This window comes from Conger conger, chromosome 2 (genome assembly GCF_963514075.1).
Source record: "Conger conger chromosome 2, fConCon1.1, whole genome shotgun sequence".
Lineage (NCBI taxonomy): Eukaryota > Metazoa > Chordata > Actinopteri > Anguilliformes > Congridae > Conger > Conger conger.
Genome location: NC_083761.1, coordinates 14,614,153 through 14,633,650, shown reverse-complemented (window position 1 = coordinate 14,633,650; position 19,498 = coordinate 14,614,153). Strand labels below are relative to the sequence as shown.

General features: G+C 44.1%; 2 protein-coding genes across 2 annotated transcripts in view; one reads left to right on the top strand and one right to left on the bottom strand.

The window, feature by feature from the left end:
* Nucleotides 1-120: 120 nt before the first annotated feature.
* On the top strand, nt 121-10,848 carry fam13c (family with sequence similarity 13 member C). Its single transcript, XM_061233149.1, has 10 exons — nt 121-394; nt 3,384-3,594; nt 4,650-4,791; nt 5,408-5,489; nt 5,992-6,188; nt 6,351-6,434; nt 6,514-6,609; nt 7,648-7,847; nt 8,748-8,849; nt 9,243-10,848. Exons 1-10 carry the CDS (start codon nt 247-249, stop codon nt 9,364-9,366), a joined length of 1,386 nt encoding a protein of 461 aa, XP_061089133.1. The 5' UTR covers nt 121-246; the 3' UTR covers nt 9,367-10,848.
* The window catches only part of phyhiplb (phytanoyl-CoA 2-hydroxylase interacting protein-like b), a 26,551-nt gene continuing 15,941 nt past the window's right edge, over nt 8,889-19,498 (bottom strand). The window contains exons 2-5 of the mRNA XM_061233148.1: nt 15,790-15,986; nt 14,781-14,955; nt 13,877-13,994; nt 8,889-12,021 (exon numbers count right to left, since the gene is read on the bottom strand). Coding sequence (XP_061089132.1) covers nt 11,484-12,021; nt 13,877-13,994; nt 14,781-14,955; nt 15,790-15,986 — 1,028 coding nt within the window. The 3' untranslated portion in view covers nt 8,889-11,483. The remainder of the gene's footprint in view (nt 12,022-13,876; nt 13,995-14,780; nt 14,956-15,789; nt 15,987-19,498) is intronic.

Sequence of the window (19,498 nt, the reverse complement as noted above, 5' to 3'; positions counted from 1 at the left end):
CGGCGGCGTGAATAAGCCATAGGAAGCAGGGCTCGTGCGGCAGTGAAGACGTGCGCGCTGACACACGCGGAACAGACAGCGAGCGTTCATGGAGGAACAGCCTTACCGCCACTGCCGCCACTGATCCAGCGCCAGACCGCCGGAGTGCCGCGCGTCCCCGGAGCTCCCGCCGCTCGGCACGGACGCTCTCCTCCTCTTCCCGCGCCTCCTCCAGCGCCTCCCGTTTCCCCGGCTCCGGAGGCAAGCATGTTCTGCTTCTGCTTCCAGAGCTCGCTGCTGAAGCTGCAGGCTCTGGAGGTGGACCTGTGCTCCCCTCTGGGACCCTCGCCGGAGGACTCCGTCCCGCCGCCCAACCTGCCGCCCTCGCCTGGCGGAGGGGAGGTCAGCCCGGCAGGTAGGACACGGACCCTCCTCCGCTCACCTCTCCCACCTCCCCGCATCCTTCTCTCCTCTCTGCATCCCTCTGTTTCGCTCTCTCCTTCCGGCACGACGCCGTCGCTTGCACGCGATACGCGTCCCGGCGTGTGCAATGTGGGTCATGCGTTCCGGCCGACATCGGTCCAGTGGGTCACTCTTCTCCTGGGCTTTTTGGGCTTTTTGTATTTTGTATTTTCAATGCCGATTTAATTATGTATATTTGCACATGTCACCTAGGAGTTACCTCTAACGGTGTTTTAATGGGGTTCAGTTTCACTGACGATCAGCATTTTTTCACTTGAGCCCAGCCCATTGGATGCCCCACTTTACTCCCTAGTTTGGGAGCAGAGGCTGCTCTGTGTACTGACACGGGCTCAGGGGGCTGCCAGAATCGAGGCGTGAGCGGTTATTTTGGCAGCGGGTGACGGTGTTGCTTCTCTCGTTCCGCCTGTTGTTTACAGCCAAGGCGAGCCGCGCGGTGACTGGGAGCCTATTAGACCCCGGTGTCTATTAATAACCGTGTGGTTCTGAGCGGCAGTGCCTGTGCCCTGCGCATGCTGGAACCGCCTCCCCACTGCCGTGCCATGTGCTTCGTCAGCCGCACACTCAGCCCGTGCCCCCCCCACCGTCCCCCCCAGCTCCGTTCTGACTGGCAGCCTCTCAGCGTTGACCTTTCCTGTTTCTTTCATAAACCACACACTCATTCTGGCTTCCTGAACCTCCCCCGTGAGTGAAGGCACGTCCCTGTGTCTGTAGTCGTGATCCACACACTGGTGTGACGTACCTGTGTAAACAGTCGTGCCGGTGGAGGACACACTCCACTGTAGTGATGCTGATTGGGGATTTTTACGTTTTCCCCGAGAGTATAGCTTGTAATTACTAATAATAACTAATAACCAATACCTTGTATGACTAATATCATGCTGCTATTAATAGCCATCTTTGATGTTATTCAATCACTTCGCTGAGGTTCTCATTTGCCCACACAAAACGGATTTGTGTTTGTGGAGACTTGTTCTCTGGAAAATGAAACACCTTTTTGAACCATGTTTGGGTTGACCTCTCATCTAAAGGTCAGAGAGGACTTTCTCATTAGCAGGAGCTTCTAATGGCTAATGGCTGCCCTTGATAACTGCACTGGGAGGAGAACACCTGGCTAGAGTCAGTCAGGGAAATATTCCGTGGAGGTTTACTGAATGAGGTTCCTTGCATTGATTGCGCCAATTACGTTGAAAGCGTTCATTATCCCATTGTGAAATTGTAGCAATTTTGGAGGATGCTGGGTGGCTCATCGTGTTAAAGGTACTTTCGTAGTGCATAATCGGTTCGATTGGGGACCCGCAAATCTACTTGTTAAGCTGGATGTGAAGTGTCTTCCATCGATTCGTGTCTGTGCAGGACTGACATTACCTGTTTCAGAGGAGAGCACACACAATGTGGTTAAAGTGCACATTCTCAGCTTTTATTACATTTCACCATGTAGAAATTACTGTACATTTAAATTAAAGTAATTATGTTTCGTACTTTGTCGCATATCCTTTGCATGCAATGACTGCTTGAAGTATGTGACCCAGAGTGCTGATCACCAGGTGCTGAGTATCTTTTCTGGTGATGCTCTGCCAGGCCTGTATTGCAGCCATCTTCAGCTCCTGCTAGTTCCTTGAAGTTTTCTCTTCAGCACTAAACATATGCCCAATTGGATTCAGGTCAGGTCAATAACTTGGCATGTGAATAATTTTGTGAAAAACTGGTTGCTTGCTGGAAATTGGTTGCTTTAGCAGTATGTTTAGGTCTTGCTGTAGGATGATGCACCATCAAATGATTTTGGAGGCATTTGTTGAACTTGAGCAATTAGGATTTAGAGAACAATTTAGAGTTAATTATGTTCTTGCTGTCACATCATCAATGAAGACCAGTGAGCCAGTACCAGTATCAACTATAGATACCCTGCTGAAAAAAAGAGCTCAAGGTAGGTTTTGAAACAGCTGGTAGCAGGTTGACTAGTTTACACCAGCTCCCAGCTCAACATGGTTTAGCTGGTTGACCAGCTCAGACAATCTACCAGCACTAGCTGGTTGGCCAGGTCATACCCAGCTAGACAGAGCCTTATGACCAGCTTGGCCATGCTGGTTGACCAGCTCGTACACATCTAGATTATTTTAGGACCAGCTTGATCAGCTCAATTTTCAAGCTGGTCAAACTAGCATAGCTGGATTTTACAGCAGGGTAGTTCCCAAACCATAAAGTGTTTCATAGATGGGAGGGGGGGAGGGTGTCCTTTGGATCTTGGGCAGTTCCTTTTTGTCGCCAGACTTTACTCTTGCCATCACTCTGATACGTCAATCTTGGTCTCATCTGTTGCAACAAAGGGAAATAACCTGCTTGCTTAATCTGAAACGCATATGTGCCCGAAAATTATGTTTACGTTTGTTTCAATAGTGCTGTAATTTCTACATGGTGGAACCAAAATGTATTAAAATACCCCGTAACAGGAGCTGAGAATCTGCTCTTTCACAGCATTGTGAAGGATCACCATGCATCAACCAACGTAGAAGGCTAATCTAGTGCTTCTCAGATACAGGACAATATGTTAAACATGTTTTTCAAGAATATCCCTAACATTATGAAGCTCACTCTATATATGTTTGCATATTCCAAATTGGCCAGAAAAAGGGGTGAAAGCACATAAAAAGTAGGCTTTTTTCAAATTCAGGACATCTTAAAGGCCTGCTCCTTTTAGAATATTTACACTTTGTAGAAGTAAATGGCTTGTCAATATGCTCCTGTTACGGTTTTGGGTGTTGGCTTACAAGTCCTCCGATCAGAAGATGATAGCTTTGCTGTTTGGAGAGACTTTGGCCAGTCATCAGTCTGATATCTTAGATGTTGAACTCCAGACTCCAGCACGTGTGGCTATCTGTCAGTCTGTCTGTCTGACTCATATTTCTACCCCCTCCCACCCCCAGCAGAAACCTGGCCTGTCCAGTGGGCCCCAGCCCCTGAGGGTGGGAGTGCGGATAGCCAGCTGTCCCCCGGGCCCAGCCGGCTCTTGAGACACATCACAGACGGGGACAGCCCCCTGCCCTCCCCTCGTTGTGCCAGCTTCACCCAGAGCCAACGCTTCAACAGTGACACAGAGGCCGCACCCTCCCCCCCCTGCTCCCAGCAGTTCATCATGTAAGAACCCCCTACAGCTCAGTCTATCTGTCAGTCAGCTCTCTCACACACACACAGTCCTCCTATGGCAGAAATGGTCTGAAGTGGAGAGTGTGTTTAATTGCTTCATTTCATTAGACTAAGCAGGCGACAACCCCCGGGAGAAATGTGGAGGGCCTTGCTCAAGGGCCCAACAGCTGCGTGGATCTTATCGTGGCTACACTGAGGCTTTAGCCACCGACCTTCTGTGTCCCAGTCACGCACCTTAGCCACTAGGCTAGAGGCCCTGTTATTTATTATTAAAAGCATTAAGAGCTGTGGGCCTTCAGCAGGACAGTGCTGAGATAGAAAAGGCAAGATGGTTCATACACACGAGAAGCAGAGTAGCAGCTTACAGCCTTCTCTACTCTCACACAGGAACAGAGAAGGGCCACGTCCTGCATATTGCTCCACAGATCAGAGGTGTGTCTCCTATCAGTATGACTGTGCTGTATCTGCACAGGGATTCATGGTTCAACAGCTGGTTATGTCCAGTGACTGCGAAGATTGTTTTCTGTGGGGGTGTCAGTCTCAAGCTGGAGCTATCTGAGGAAAACACTTGATAGGAAACGCAAGGAAATGACTTTCCCTGGTGTAATTCAGGTATGACCAGCTTGAGATACCAGCTACCAGCTGTTTCAAAACATAGTTTGAGCAGGTAAAATCATGTTGAGTAAAGAGCTGGTCTAACTGGTTAACCAGCTACCAGCTGTTTTGAAAACCTAGCTTCAGCTGTTATAAGCAAATTGAGGCAGACAAGGGAATATTCAGACCATCAATGACACATACTGAGAAACCACTACGATTAATATTTGCCGAATGCTCAAAAGATGTTATATATACATGAACACAAATCCTAAAATGTGTTGACAAAATGCTTTTCTGTTTGTGGAAACAAGTGACATTCCTGCTGTTTTAATAGTATGATTATGGGTGTGTGCGTTTCTGTGTGGTTTTGTGAGTACACATGAGCTTGTTACTATGTGATCATACGGAGGCAAATCCATAGTGTACTGATGGATATTTCCCTTCTTTAGGGCGAGAGGCATTGTGAGAACAGAGCCTGCAGAGGGCGCCAAAGACACATTGTCAATCCCCCTCCTCACCAGACACATACAGACTGTGAAGAGGAAAATCCGAAAATTTGAGGAGAGATTTGAGCAGGAGAGGAAATACAGGGTATGTACAACAACTTTTTACAACCTTTATTTTCCAAAAAGTTGCAGATTACCAACAAATATTACAGGAGATTTAGAATACGATTAAAAGAAATGTGTTTTGATTTGTATTCATGTTTATTAATGAAACATAATCTCATTAGGTTTGACGATTGAAAGCAGGAGTGTGCAAAAAGGGCTAATGTGGGTCAAGGTTTTTGTCTTAGCCCACCACTAATACATCATCAGCCTTTTTCATCCTGTGCGGGAACAACTGTTAGTGTGTGTAAGATTTTTCCCAGTGACTAAGGCGGGAGGGGGGGGATTTCCTCTTGGCTTACAGCAGTGTGACGATACTTGTTTTCCTGGGCCGAACTGGTTCCAGCTTGCTCAGACCTGATATCTTTAAATATAGGCGTAGGCTTATCCGACTTTCCGTCTTGCTTACTAAAAGGCAAGCTCGGCAAAAGTTGAAACGGTCCATAAAGTCGTTCCAAACCCCCCCCCCCCCCCCCAAAGAACAAAACTTCAGGATTTGGCGCCCTCTGAAGGCTAGCCTATTCATTACAAAAGAATGCGTCTTACCGTATATCACTGTCTGCTCCGTGTTTTTTTCAGTGTGCTTTGTTCTCTCCTAGCCGTCGCACAATGACAAAACTGCAAATCCAGAGATGTTCAAGCTCATGAATGAGCTGGCCAGGTCTCGCAAGCAGCTAAAAGGTATATATAACGTTCGTCATGTGGTGAAAATACGGGTGTAATGCAAGAAAACAGACAGAAAACAGATACCAGTATAGTACAATCTGATATTCGATTGTTTTGTCTATCATCAGCAGATAACAATAGACACAAATAATTATATGTAAATCCAGACCATATGAGAGTGCAGGTACTAAATCCCCACATAATGCCGTTAAGAATGTCGAAAACGCCTCCAGGAATCATAATGTACAGCTCGTAGACTCTAGTATCCAGGTCAATAATAAAATGAGCAGGTGGCCGGTGAATGACATAACTCCAAGCCTCACACATTGTAAAAATGTCCCCAAGGACAAACACATAGGAAGTGAAGCACCACACATATGGAAGTGATAAGCAAATAAGGCATAAGCAGAAATGTAGCACTAACCCCCCCCCCCCCCCCTTACGGTACATTTACTTGCCGCAATACCTGCATTCATTTCCGTGTGTATAATTTTAAACTTTTGGATTTATAATCCAGATTTGAAGCTGAAACAGTCTGAAGCCGAGCTTCGAGATGAGAGAAGGGTAGCGCTCACCGAAATATGCAGATACAACAATGACCAGCAGGGAGCGACAGAGCCACAGCATAAACCCTGCTTGGAGGAGACAGTCGACGCCCTGCTGAAGAGATTGCGGGAGAAGCGGCAGGCACTCGGTCTCCCAGACAACATGAAGGTAAATTCATGTTTGAGTGGTACGGTGTGTGCCTCTTTGTTCGTCCGTTATACGTCGTCTGCCAGTTGGCAGATACAATTTTTTTTTCTTTTGAAGGATATGGTTAAAATGTGAACTCTGCACGGATATTTTAATTGCTCTGTTTATTTATGTTTTATTCAGGAAATGACCCAAAACCAAATGGCTCTGGAGAAAATGACTCTGCAGAAGTGTCTGTTGTACTTTGAGAGCCTGCACGGTCGCCCAGTAAGAGCTTTACTATCTGTTATGCTGATGGCAAGGCTATGATAAATGCAACTAAATTAAACGATATGTCTGTTTTCAGGGCACCAAACAGGAGAGGAACTTGGTAAAGCCCTTGTATGACAGATACCAGATGATCAAACAGCTTCTGTGTGCCTCACCGTCCATCACTACAATTGTGAGTTTGTGTTTACTGTGTCAACTATTCCCTTATAATATTACGTTAACTGAATGTAGTGGCTTCTATGCACCTACACAGCAAAATGTTAATTGATAAATCAACTCTCACAGAGGATGTATGGTCCCTGTTGGACTCTTATTTACTCTGTGAAGAGTTTAATTAACTTTGGACAGCTTACTGTGGGGGTATTCTGTGCCACTTTGCTTTTCATTCATTAGAATCAAATAGAATGTATGGTGTGTTATCTTCAAACAACGGTGGCAGAGAGCTAACTAATCTTCTAATCATCCTGTACTTTTTCAGACTTTTTTGTGGTATAAACGAAAATGGTGTGTTAAATAAGATTGTGCACTACGAGCTCATTTTAAGTGGATGCTTGGTATCATCCCTCTGTTGGGGACCACTGCTGTAGTCTGCAGCCTCAATGTCAGTTGGGGACCACTGCTGTAGTCTGCAGCCTCACTGTCTGTTGGGGACTGCTGCTGTAGTCTGCAGCCTCACCGTCTGTTGGGGACCACTGCTGTAGTCTGCAGACTCACTGACTGTTGGGGACTGCTGCTGTAGTCTGCAGACTCACTGACTGTTGGGGACCACTGCTGTAGTCTGCAGACTCACTGACTGTTGGGGACCACTGCTGTAGTCTGCAGACTCACTGACTTTTGGGGACCACTGCTGTAGTCTGCAGCCTCAATGTCAGTTGGGGACTGCTGCTGTAGTCTGCAGCCTCAATGTCTGTTGGGGACCACTGCTGGCATCTGCAGCCTCACTGTCTGTTGGGGACTGCTGCTGTAGTCTGCAGACTCACTGACTGTTGGGGACCACTGCTGTAGACTGCAGACTCACTGTCTGTTGGGGACTGCTGCTGTAGCCTGCAGACTCACTGTCTGTTGGGGACCACTGCTGTAGTCTGCAGCCTCACTGACTCCTGGGCACGAGTATCAGAAGAGTGTGTGTGTTTCAGCTGTAGTGCCTCGTGTGGGAGCTCTGACAGCGGGCCCTCACAGATGGGGTGACTCAGCATTGCCTCGTCTGCAGGAGGAAGAGGACGACTCAGAGGAAGACTACATGCAGCGCCGCCCGGCCCTGTCCTGGAGGGCGACGTCTCCGGTGGCGGCGGACGAGTCTCCGTGTCCGCAGGAGGAGGACAGCGACACGGCCTTCGTGTCTCCGCTGGACGAGGTCAAAGCGGTCCGCCAGCCCGCCATCACCATGTCCAACCTGCACGAGGCCTCCAGGTACCGCACCGCCCCCCCCTCCCCCGCGTGAGGTCAAAGGTCACCTGTCCTGTACACGGACTGTTACAGCTCAGTGCGTTTAAGCCCCATCTTAAACCTAAAACCACCTAATTCAAGCTTTGCTTATAGCTCGAAATGGCTTTAACCAGTTTTCCTCTCCTTGAAGTGAGCTATTATTGGTGTTAGCCTTCGTAAGTAGCATAATAATAATAGCTATATTGTAGGAATTAGATAAGAAATAAGACTGTGTATTTCTGCTTCAGAAAACTGGAACTTGTCAACGACGACCGCCTGTTTCAGCCATACATTAGGACAGCCATGAGCGCTGTATGACTCACATTAATCTAACTGCTTCAATTTCATCACATTCTCGCTGTGAAAGCAAAATTTAATCTGCCAGCGATGACAAAGGGGTGAAGAGTTATCTCACCAGTCTGTTTGCCTTAAGTGATTAATTATTGAATCTGTCGTCGGTTCCAACAGTGGCCCTCAAGAGATACGCCTGCAATTATACTTAAGTTGGATCAAGACAAGCCTTTTATAGGCCGTATAAACAATGATTTATATGGAAGCTAACCCAATGTAATAGAATATGTCTCAGAGCACACATCAGAGTCTGCCATGAGCACATCTAGTTAATCCATCGCCTATGAGTCAACTGAGTCAACTAAGAGGACCAGAAGGTGGGATTTGCACTTTTTGAGAGTATTTCCTAGGTTCCAATACACCAGCCAAGCTCAGTAAAGTGTAGAATCCAGAACAACTTGGTATTTGACCCAGGTCTGTTAAAAATACAAAAGAACATGCCTTATCTAATGTGTTCGTCAGAGTTAGCCACAGACACGAAGCTTGTGAATACATTGATGATTTGCCATGTTTGTGTTGTGCGAACCCTCCCAGGCCCGAACTGCTGGAGTGTCTGAGAGAAACCAGGGTGGAGAAGAGACGTCGACGCAAGGCACTCCGAGAGTTTGAGGAGCAGTTCTTCAGACAGATGGGGAGGTAAGACCAAGACTTCAAAAATAACAACAAAATTTCAGATTTATTTTTCTCGCTTTTTTCTTTTAATGAATGGTTATGTTTTCAACATTGCCTGAAAAAAATAATAGAAGAAAATAAAATAACATCCACAAAAGTAGTCAGCTTGGTCAGCAGAAATGATACAACAGCGTAATGCACACACCCACTGAGTACTACAACAGAGTGACAGACCAAGGGGGGCAGACAGCTGTTCTGTACATATAATATTTTTCGTAAATGCATCGATTAAAATAAAATACTTTTTTTTTTCCACCGATGTACAAAACTAGTTTAATAAGGCAACACAGGGGTTATAGCAGTGTGCACGGAAAGGGACGACCCTGCTTAATGTGTTTTTCTTCTCCTCTACACAAGGACTGCACAGAAAGACGACCGCATCCCCATGGCTGAGGAGTACCACGAGTACAAGAATCTAAAAGCTAAGCTCAGATTGCTGGAAGTCCTTCTCAGTAAACAAGAACCCTCCAAGGCCATCTGAGAGAAAACCCTTTCCATTTTTATTTATTTATTTATTTTTTCTTCAAAGGAAATGCTAGGACATGAACTTGAGTGTTTCATATTGGACATTGTTGTGCCATACTGACACTTTTATGCACTTTAATAACCATCATCTTGGTCTACACAGTTATGAGGATGGCAAGCTAGCCAGCTGTTGCTATACAACCCAAAATTCCCCTTGCCCTTTGTGACACGAATGCAACGTACTGCACTATGTAGCAACCATTGTTAAGTGCTACTCTACGTATTTTAAGGTCCAGAGAAAGAACTGATGTTTGTGTGAAAAAATGTATACACGTCTATGCTAAAATATGGCACTTTATTATTACTATTTATATATTTTTAAATAAAAACCAAAATAACATGCAGCTTTATCAGATCGGGTCGCAGTTCAAAAGGTGTCTAATTCTAGTATCCTTAAGTAGTACTGACTTTAAATCGATAATATCGAAAATACAATATTGAAATGCTCAGATTTGCTACTCTACCATAGGAAATTGTCTTCTTCCTCAATGCTATTCAAATTCATTCGTTCTGGCCACACCAATTAAGTCTTGCCAGAAAATAAGCACTTCCCATAACATCAATTGGTGCCAGTATTGAATCCCCCTTATCAACAAGTAATGGCCTGAAGAAAATAAACATGTCATTTATGGAGACCAAATAATGAGTTATGTATAGACAAACAGCCTGAAAATCAATTAGGCTAACAATAAACTGTCTGCTGTCTGTTAATAAATGGGGTAGGCCTTGCTTTTTAAAAGCATTCTTTCAGCACTCATTCCAAATAGGCTGTATAAGTCCATAAAATACAATTGATAATTCTTTACATCACAGTCTGGGCATTTTTATAGTTTTATTTTTAAATATCTGGAATGTAGCTGTAATATGGTCATGATTTTTGTGAGCAGCATTTTATTAGTATAATACTTCGTACTGTGAAATATGCGAAACATTGAAGGGCGCACAGAAGCTATGCTCACGTGATGCTTTCTGTTAAGTGCAATTCTGCTTGAGAAGCTTGTCGTTCAGAAAACCCACAATCTAAATTATTACAACGGAAATGTATCTATAACATATAATGGCGAATAACGTTAAACCGTTCCCAATGAGTGTCTCTGCATGCCAATTAACTATTATACTGTTAAGTTGTTGTGCTACAATCAATGTGGTTGAGAATGTTCTGTTTTCTATGGCCCAAATTTGATTCGTTATGGTCTAACACCCTGTTAAATTAACACACCTCTTTTTGTCTTAAAGAGGGCTTGTGTATGTTAGCTTATTAGTGCACGTAATTCAGGCAATGTCTGTATTTCATTTCCCTTTTTTTTGTTTTTGCTTGGAAGGTGTTTTCCCCCCAAAAATCGACTCATTGCTATGATCTGAATTGTTGATATTGTGCACTTTTGATTTGTTCATTTTCTATACAATGGTAAAAATAAATATTTTTCTATCACATTTATTATGCTCAAACACAGTCTATGTTTTTGTTGTCTGGAATAAATAACATGTAACACTGCAGAATAACAAGGTGTAGGTGCTGACATTTCAAGGTTTTCAATATTAAATTCATGCTGCAGGTACAACCCATCATGCTCTTACGAATTATCCCGTAATTTGATTTCATTACAAGATAGCATTAATGTTCATTTATAATACCTTTGAGAAGCTGTTATCAATGATTCACTACAGCAGTTTGATCATTTTGTTACCTTTGGCAAAATATTACATTGCGGCTCTAAGGTTGGAGAGATGTCTGTTACAAGCAACACAGCCAGGAAAAGGGTGACAGGGTTGGGCGTGGGGGCAGGGGGCTTGGTAAATAAAGCATTGTTATCATATCCCCTGGCAGGGACTTCACAGATACCTCCCGAAAAAGATTAGAAAAAAAACAAAACAAAAAAAAAAACAGGAACACAACAAATCTAGCAAGAATAGATTTGAGAAAAAAGATGAAACGGGCCGAAGGGAGAGACCACCGTCCGGTAAAAAAAGCAGTGAAAGCATGCCGCGAAAAGGATGGGAACGAGGCCGGATGTAACATTAAAGGGGTCAAACGGTCTGTTTGGGGGGCTCCTCGGGGTTTCCTCGGGGGGGTTAGCGGCCCACGCTGATGTTGCAGGTCTTGCAGCTGGGGTCCTTCTTGGCGTTGACGGTGGACAGGCTCATGAGCTGGTGGCCGCTGATCTCGGCCACCGTCCCCAGGCCCAGGTCCACGGGGTCGGTGTAGATGACCTCCAGGATGACGTCCTGCGCGTGGTGGAAGGCCAGCCTCCCGTCCTCCTCCACGGCGCAGGTCAGGAAGCGGTTGTCGGCCAGGTCCAGCGCGGGCAGCCGCTGCTTGCAGAAGTCGTCGCCGGGCGAGCCGGCGGGCGCCAGCACCAGGATGACGTAGTGGTAGGCCGTGTACATGCAGTAGAAGTCCCCGAAGTAGAGGTTGGTCTTTGGGTTGAAGAGCGTCTCGGCCGCGATCTGGAAGCGGTACCGGCCGTAGGGGGAGTCCTGCGCCGGCTTGCCCGTGTTGAACTCGGTGTTGCAGCTGAAGAAGATGCCCTCCAGCTTGCCGCTGATGGGGGAGCCGTGGCTGCCGCTGTTGTCCTTCACCGAGGGCACCATTTTGTTGTCCTGGGCCTCCCTGGAGCGAACAGAGCAGATGTGTCTTGTGATACTGAATAAGTGTTTTATTTCATAAATAAAAGAGTAAACACATCTTAGAAAACATCATGAATCTGAATTGCAAAGGTTTGTGGAAAAGGCTGGATTTGAACTTAACCCTTTTAGTCCCAACAGAGACAATGCCACTCCGGCGTAACTACCATAAAATCCCAAGAGTGACATATGCCACTCTTGATCTTATACCTTCTCAACCAATCAAAGTGAGTGCTATACTATTGTTTTGACCCCCTATTAAAACCCTACGTAAATATTCTCAACTTTCTCAATTTTGTCATCAATGCCAAAATCCCTTGGGTGGAGCCACTTCATATTGGGCTTGGGACTGAAAGGGTTAAAGGGCAGTTAGAATGGTTCTATGAGCCATTCAAAAATAAAATGTATGTGTTTTATTTTAAATATTGTTCCAAGCATTGATAGACCTGACAGTTGCTGGACCATTGTGCTTGCTATAGAAAGCCATAATGCATACTGCCAATGGGATGTGATTTCATTCTTGTTCACAGCACATCCCTGGGTATACTTTTTATCCATGAGATGGCACTCCTGTCTTTTTCTAACCCAGTCAGGAGATATCATAGCACAAACTTATTTGGGGGAGGAATATGAATTTTGAGTAATAGTTGGAGTTCTTATAAGCTCAGACAGGAGATGCACAGTGGTGTGGAATAGGTCAGAGCCTCCATCTCACCGAAACAATCTCCTGTAACACTTTAAAAAGGCCTGTCTCTCTCGCATCCTAACATCAAGAAGAGGGCTGGTAGCAAGTGAAATAGGGCTAACTGCTTTGAACATCCTGTTTCATAGCCATTAGTTTTGCTGAGACGTTCAGCCCATGCACTGAGAGTAGTCTTTTTCGTGAAGAGCATCGAGCTCACCACGGAATGCCTAATGTCTCCCAGGGAAGTAATTTGCTAACGGCTGTGTCAGTAAGAGGATAAAGTGCATCTTCAACATCAGCGCAGACCTCAGCAAGATGCTCTCTTTAACAGGATCATTCATTACCCAAAGTCTCTTTAACGAAACGGCACTACAAACACAAGCAGGGCTGCACAGATTCATGGTGCATTTTCTGTGGCTCTTCTGATGGGAGAAGAAGTCTAGAGAGAAGGCACAGGCTTGCATACAAATTCTGACACTGGACAGCAAGGCTAGAAACAGGCTGATAATATTCAATTGAATGAAGACAAATTGTAAAGTTGTCAGTCAGCACCCTGTCTGATATTTACATATGACATCACCTACTTCTAATTACCAGGTCTGCCAAAGAAGACCTGGGGGGGGGGGGTCTTAGTCTTATGCTGGTCTCAGTCATACAGGTTTAAGTCATAAAGCAACATACCACCGTTTAGTTCACCGTTTAGTATAGTATTCTCTCGTCTCTCTCCCCCCCTTTCTCTGCAGCCACAGTAGAATTAGATATTGTTGGAGGGTTTTTACACGACTGTGAATGCATGAAGGTACCAGCACTTTTTAATTTATCGTTCGGGACCCTGGCAACAGCCTGAGCTGATCCTGTAATCACTATGAGTGTCAGCTGCTGTGCAGGGTACACAACATATAAATAAGAAATGCTGAGAGAAAGACTGAGGAAAGAGTGAGTGAGTGCCTTTCCACAATAGAACAACACTGTGAATAATGAATGACTTCACATTTCAGGCTCATTCCTAGCCATGGATGCCTAATGCAGCCGTCATTTTAATGCAGTCCCACAGCTCATTAATGTAACAGACTATTTTTTCCCCTCATTCCAATATCAGCAATTTGCATACCCAGTCAGAATGGGTAAACACACAAGAACACGTTGGCTACTGTACCTGGCATGGTCAAAATATTCTTTGTGTTGGTTGCGATAGAACACAGAAAATTTCAGCATCCTTCCCGCAATCACCTCGGCTTTCTCCAGCAGCTGCGTTAGATGCACGGTGGAATAGTCTGGAAAAAAACCAGAAGGGGAGCACTTATATTTCAGCCTCAGCCCAAAGCGCTACTAAGGAGGAGGACACCACGGCCGTTTGTCACTGCCAGTGAGGAACGAGGAGCGATCGCTCAAAGTCGCCAAATGGCGCATTAAAAGGTGGTCCTCCTCCACTGCCCGTTCTCGAGCTGGTGTCTTTTTGGGATTTTTTGTGATCAAATGTTTTTTTTTTTATTCAATCAATCCTGGGCCACAGAACAAACAAGCAAAATCATAGTTGTCCCATAAAAGATTGGATTTGCTGGCTTCACTGAAATCAAACAAAATCATAACAAAAATTTGACAGCAGCAGCTGCCCAATGCCAGGCATCCAATTTTTTATGAATGCTCCATGAGTCTGAGAAATTGTCTCCATGTAGACAATTTGGATAAAGCTATTTACCCAATGAGACCAGAACAGGGAGTGTGGCGGCTTCCATCTTTGTGCAAGATTCTTTTTAGCTGCAGTGAGGCCAGCCAACCATACACATCTTACATCTTACATCTTACATCTCACATCTTAGAGATAAATCAAGTTTGAAATTGCCATCATGCGCTGGTGGTTTTGAAGCAGTCCTGGTGTAAAATCCAGCTATGACCAGCTTGAAATGACCAGCTAGCAGCTGTTTCAAAACACAGCTTAAGCTGCTCAAACCATGTATGTAAGTATGTATGTAAGTATGGAGCTGGTCTGAACTAGTCAACCAGCTACCAGCTGTTTTCTTCAGGAGGGAGGTCTACCTGCCACATAGCCGTCTGCTCACCTGCAGTGCAGAAGTCGATGATTTCGCTCCACTCCGACACAGCATAGTCACCGTCGCTCTGCTTGGAGGCCGTCTGCACGGCGACCGTGTACTCCGTGCGTGGGCTCAGGAACCAATGCCCCCGCACTGTCATGGGCAGAGGGACCGCCTTGGCAACCAGCTTCGTCGGAACATCCTGGAAGGCAACAGTCAGTGAAAAGACCTTGTTTCACAGCCCCCCCCTCCCGTTTCCCAACCGCCCATAGCTGTGAAATGTTCCCCTGTGAGGTTTTAAGCGGACGAAAGCACCCTCAGCTCAGTCATCTGTTTTCAGAACCCTCCTCTCACCGCTATTCAAGGCTAAACTATTCCGACTTCAGGTAGCACTCTTATTGATTGCTGCATAAAGTAGGCTATTCATTCACACCGCTGCCTGCCACTTGTGTATCCGCATCAATAGTAGCACATATTAGAGCATCATCTCAGCAAGGCAGAATAAAACATGCTCTGTGGTATCGACAAAGGTTGTCTGAGGAAATAACGTTATTTTCAGTCACAACAAAGTCATGCTAAATGCCAGCTGGGCGACTAATGCACTGCTGTAGTGAGAGAAGTGGGGATTAGGCAACTGATTTATTCCATTTCATTATCGCTGGGTGAGCTGCAAGGTTACAGGACTTAGGCAGGCTTGTTTGGAATGACCAAAGCATATTAAAACAAGAAAAGTGGATTGCAATGAAATGCAGGAAAGACATCTACCAAATTTCCATTCCCTGATATGAGTTCCACCCCCTTTGCCTCCAAACCATAGGTAAAGCTCATGTACAGTTCAGTTACAGCACTGGAATGCCAAACTTGATTAATTTACCTTGCCAGAGCTTGTCTTGATCTGTCTAATCTAGTGCCATGTCTTCATTGAGGAGATAATACACACAACAACAACAACCACAACAAAAGTAACAACATCAATAATAATAATTATACTTTTTAAACTTCACTTCAAGTGCAGCCTTTAGCCCTAGAAAGCTACCTTGTGTTTAAACTTGTTGGAGTTCTTGTTCTCTTTCTTGTTGAGATCGATGAAGTAGTGGGTAATTCGCTCCTTGGCTTTTGAGTCCATGTCCCAGGATATCTTGAAAGAGTCGCATGTGATGTTGTTAATTTTGATATTTTGTGGAACTGGAAGTTCCTCCATCTCTGCAATCCCACTGTCTTGGGATTTATTACCTGTGAGAGAATCAGACAGTTCGTGTTAATGAGGAAAAGACTGAAAAAGAAGCAACTAAAATTGCACTAAAGCCCAAAGGACAGAAGTTGTAATTGTGCTGAAAACAATGATTCCAGATCAAACCATGAAATGATCAAGGTTTCTTTGAGCTATCTGTAGGAGTCCTTGGACTGGAAGCATTCAATGGTGCCAGACACAGCTATTAATGGGGATTTCAAAAGATTATAATTTGAATGCATAGCGGTACCATCGAAACACTCCTGTCTCCACTGGTCCAAAAGCTTACTCTCTTCAAAGACAGTTATTTATGACTTCATCATTATCCAAGGCACATGTATTTTCCTGTGATATTCAGTGCCTATATAAAACCTAAAATAGAGTAGTAGAGTAGTAATAGGTTGATCCTGGAATCTTGACGGAAGGGATGTTAAGGGTTAAATGAGTAGATCCATGTCATTGTGGTTACATCACACTATTCTATCTTCATGTCATCAGATACAGGTTACATATTGTTGTGAAATACCAGCATCATACATTTTAACACCTTATTGCATATAGTGTGCTGCAGAGCTGGGAGACTTTTGAAGACAGTTATCTTATTATAAGTTTTGCCTGGTACCAAAGAATTTCAACCAGAGTGTGTCATGGGGAGAGTATGCAATTAGTGACAGTAGATTGTGCTCAGGAAGCAAGGGACATGCAGAATTACAGTATTTGAGGTCCACAGCAGGCCACATGCACTAAGGACTAAAGATCTCTGAGCTGGTCAGGAGATCTAATCAGGATTATGACTCTGTTTGATAATATTTGGCTTAATAGTTTTGAAAGTATGTACAAACTGCCTGTTTTCAGAGCAGTTCTCTCATCATTATACCAACAAGCTCTTGCTAATTGCCTGTAATTATTCGACAGTATTTGTCCTTATTGTACACCCCAAGAGTGATGGTCGAGTGAGACTTCATAACCGCCATAAACTGGTCATAAACTGGTCAAACCATGTCAAGCTAGGAGCTGTCTGAGCTGGTCAGCCAGCTAAACCATGTCAGGCTGGGAGCTGGTCTGAACTGGTCAACAAGCTACCAGCTGTTTCAAAACATAGCTTGAGCTGTTTTTTTCAGCAGGGCAGTCAACAGGCAAACGGAATGTCATGTCCACATTCATAGTTGCCAAAAACGTTAGGAAACCCAGCCCAAAATAATCCAAGGATGCCAACATGAAGGCATTGATCCACTATAATCCATCCACAAAAAACCTGCCTGTTTCCTAAGACTGTTCTCCTGAAATGTAAAGTGAAACAAAAACAATGAACCACCTCAAGGAATCAAACTTTTATATCTGCATCACTTCTGCTCAACTGCACTACACTGTACTTCCCTCCATCTCTCGCTCACTCTAGCTGGAGGCTGTAGGGTATAACAAGTAGCCAAGATAACAAGGCCATGCCCGTCTGTGAAACAGATATCACCCTGAGTGTTTAAAGCATCCATTTGAAGGACTTGATACTGTAGAGGGCAGTCTGAACCAATTAATAGTTCATTTTTCTTCATTCACATTTTCTTTCATAACAAAGCAACAACAAAAAAGAATACAAAAATGCAATGCCAGTTATATCGGAAATTAATCATGGAAGCGTTTTGTAGCCTGTACAGAAGAGTTGTTGCTCCATTTCTTTTGGATTGGAATGGATTGTACTATCAGACCATGTTATGTCACTACAACTGACTCATGACACATGTTATTTGATGCACATTTCTATGATATTTCAGTGAGTCAGTCATGTCACTTTAGATTTTTCTGGCTACTGTTAAATCAGCACGACAGCAAAGTAAAGAGCAGCCCAGCCTTGGTCCAACTGCTACCCTCATGAGGCAACCAAAGTCGTTGCCTCTGGCAAAGATACTGCTATGTCACATAGAATCATTTTCTTAGTGGGAAATATGAGGCACACTTCCTTTGCTAAGGAAATGTGCCTCACTCCCATTGCATTGGAATCGAGTATTAAATAGTCGTCCCAGAAAAGATTGGATTTGCTAGCTTCGCCGAAAATAATTGCTTGACCTTTTTCAGTTTTCATTTATGTATTTCAATCAATATCAATGCATGCCAGAATGGAGTAAAATACAAATAAAGAGCACAGTAGTGGCACATTATTAGAGACTGCCAATCGAAAGACACAGTAGCATGTATTTTCATAAATCATATAAATACTGTAGTTACAAATGCACACGCAAAAATAGATTATATGATTTCTGCCTGGAAATGACTTTTGTGGCTTTTCATGGCATTTTAATACTCCTGAATAAATATGAATTGTTGGATATTACATATGCAAAGGAGACCATTTCCCTTCTGATTTGTGTGGCTTTACCTAATACAAGGACATCAGCAATGACAAGTGGAATAACTTTTTTTTATAGAATACATAAAATCAGGAAAAGCAAATATACTTAAGAAAATTACTCAAGACCACACTTTATGCAGGTGATATCAGTGCTATGTCCTCTGTCATGAAATAAGAAATTTGCATATTATGATATACAGAATATGGTTCTGTTCTTTTTTTGTATTTATGCTTTTGGAAATAACTCTTTGTGAAATCTGATGATCTATTTATGTATTTATTTATTTATTTATTTTTAAATGTATTTATCCTGTGTACTATGTACAGATAGGCTGTTTATGAGTTCAACATGCAATGTTTGGGTTTAGGAATTGTTAGCAAGGAACAAAACCTTTGCCTGCCAACTGCTCGGTGTAAAGTGTTGTATACTGCATTATACACTCAGTGAGCACTTTATTAGGTAGACTTTTTTTTTTTTGACTTATTAAATCTTCTGCTGCTGTAGCATTACATTACATTATATGAATGGCATTTGGCAGATGCTCTTATCCAGAGCAACGTACAGTTGATTAGACTAAGCAGGAGAAAATCCTCCCCTGGAGCAATGCAGGGGTAAGGGCCTTGCTCAAGGGCCCAACGGCTGTGCGGATCTTATTGCGGTTACACTGGGGATCGAACCCCCGACCTTGCATAGCCTATCGATTGTAGCCTATCCACTTAGAGATTTGATGCGTTGTGTGTTCAGAGATGCTCTTCTGCATACCACTGTTGTAATTTGTGGTTATTTGCGTTACGCTCACCTACCTGTCTGCTTCAACCAGTTTGACCCTCTGACTTACCGCTTTCATTAACAACGCATTTCTGCCCACAGAACTGCAGCTCACTGAATGAATTTTTGCACCATTCTCTGTAAAAATGAAAATCCCAGGTGATCAGCAGTTTCTGAGATACTCAAATCACCCTATCTCGTACCAACAATCATTCCACGGTCAAAGTCACTTTGATCACATTTTTTCCCCATTCTGACATTTGGTCTGTGAAACAGCTGAACCTCTTAGCCACATCTACATGCTTTTATGCATTTAGTTGCTGCCACATGATTGGCTGATTCAATATTTGCATTAACTAGCTGGTGTACAGGTCTACCTTATAAATTACTGACTGAGTGTA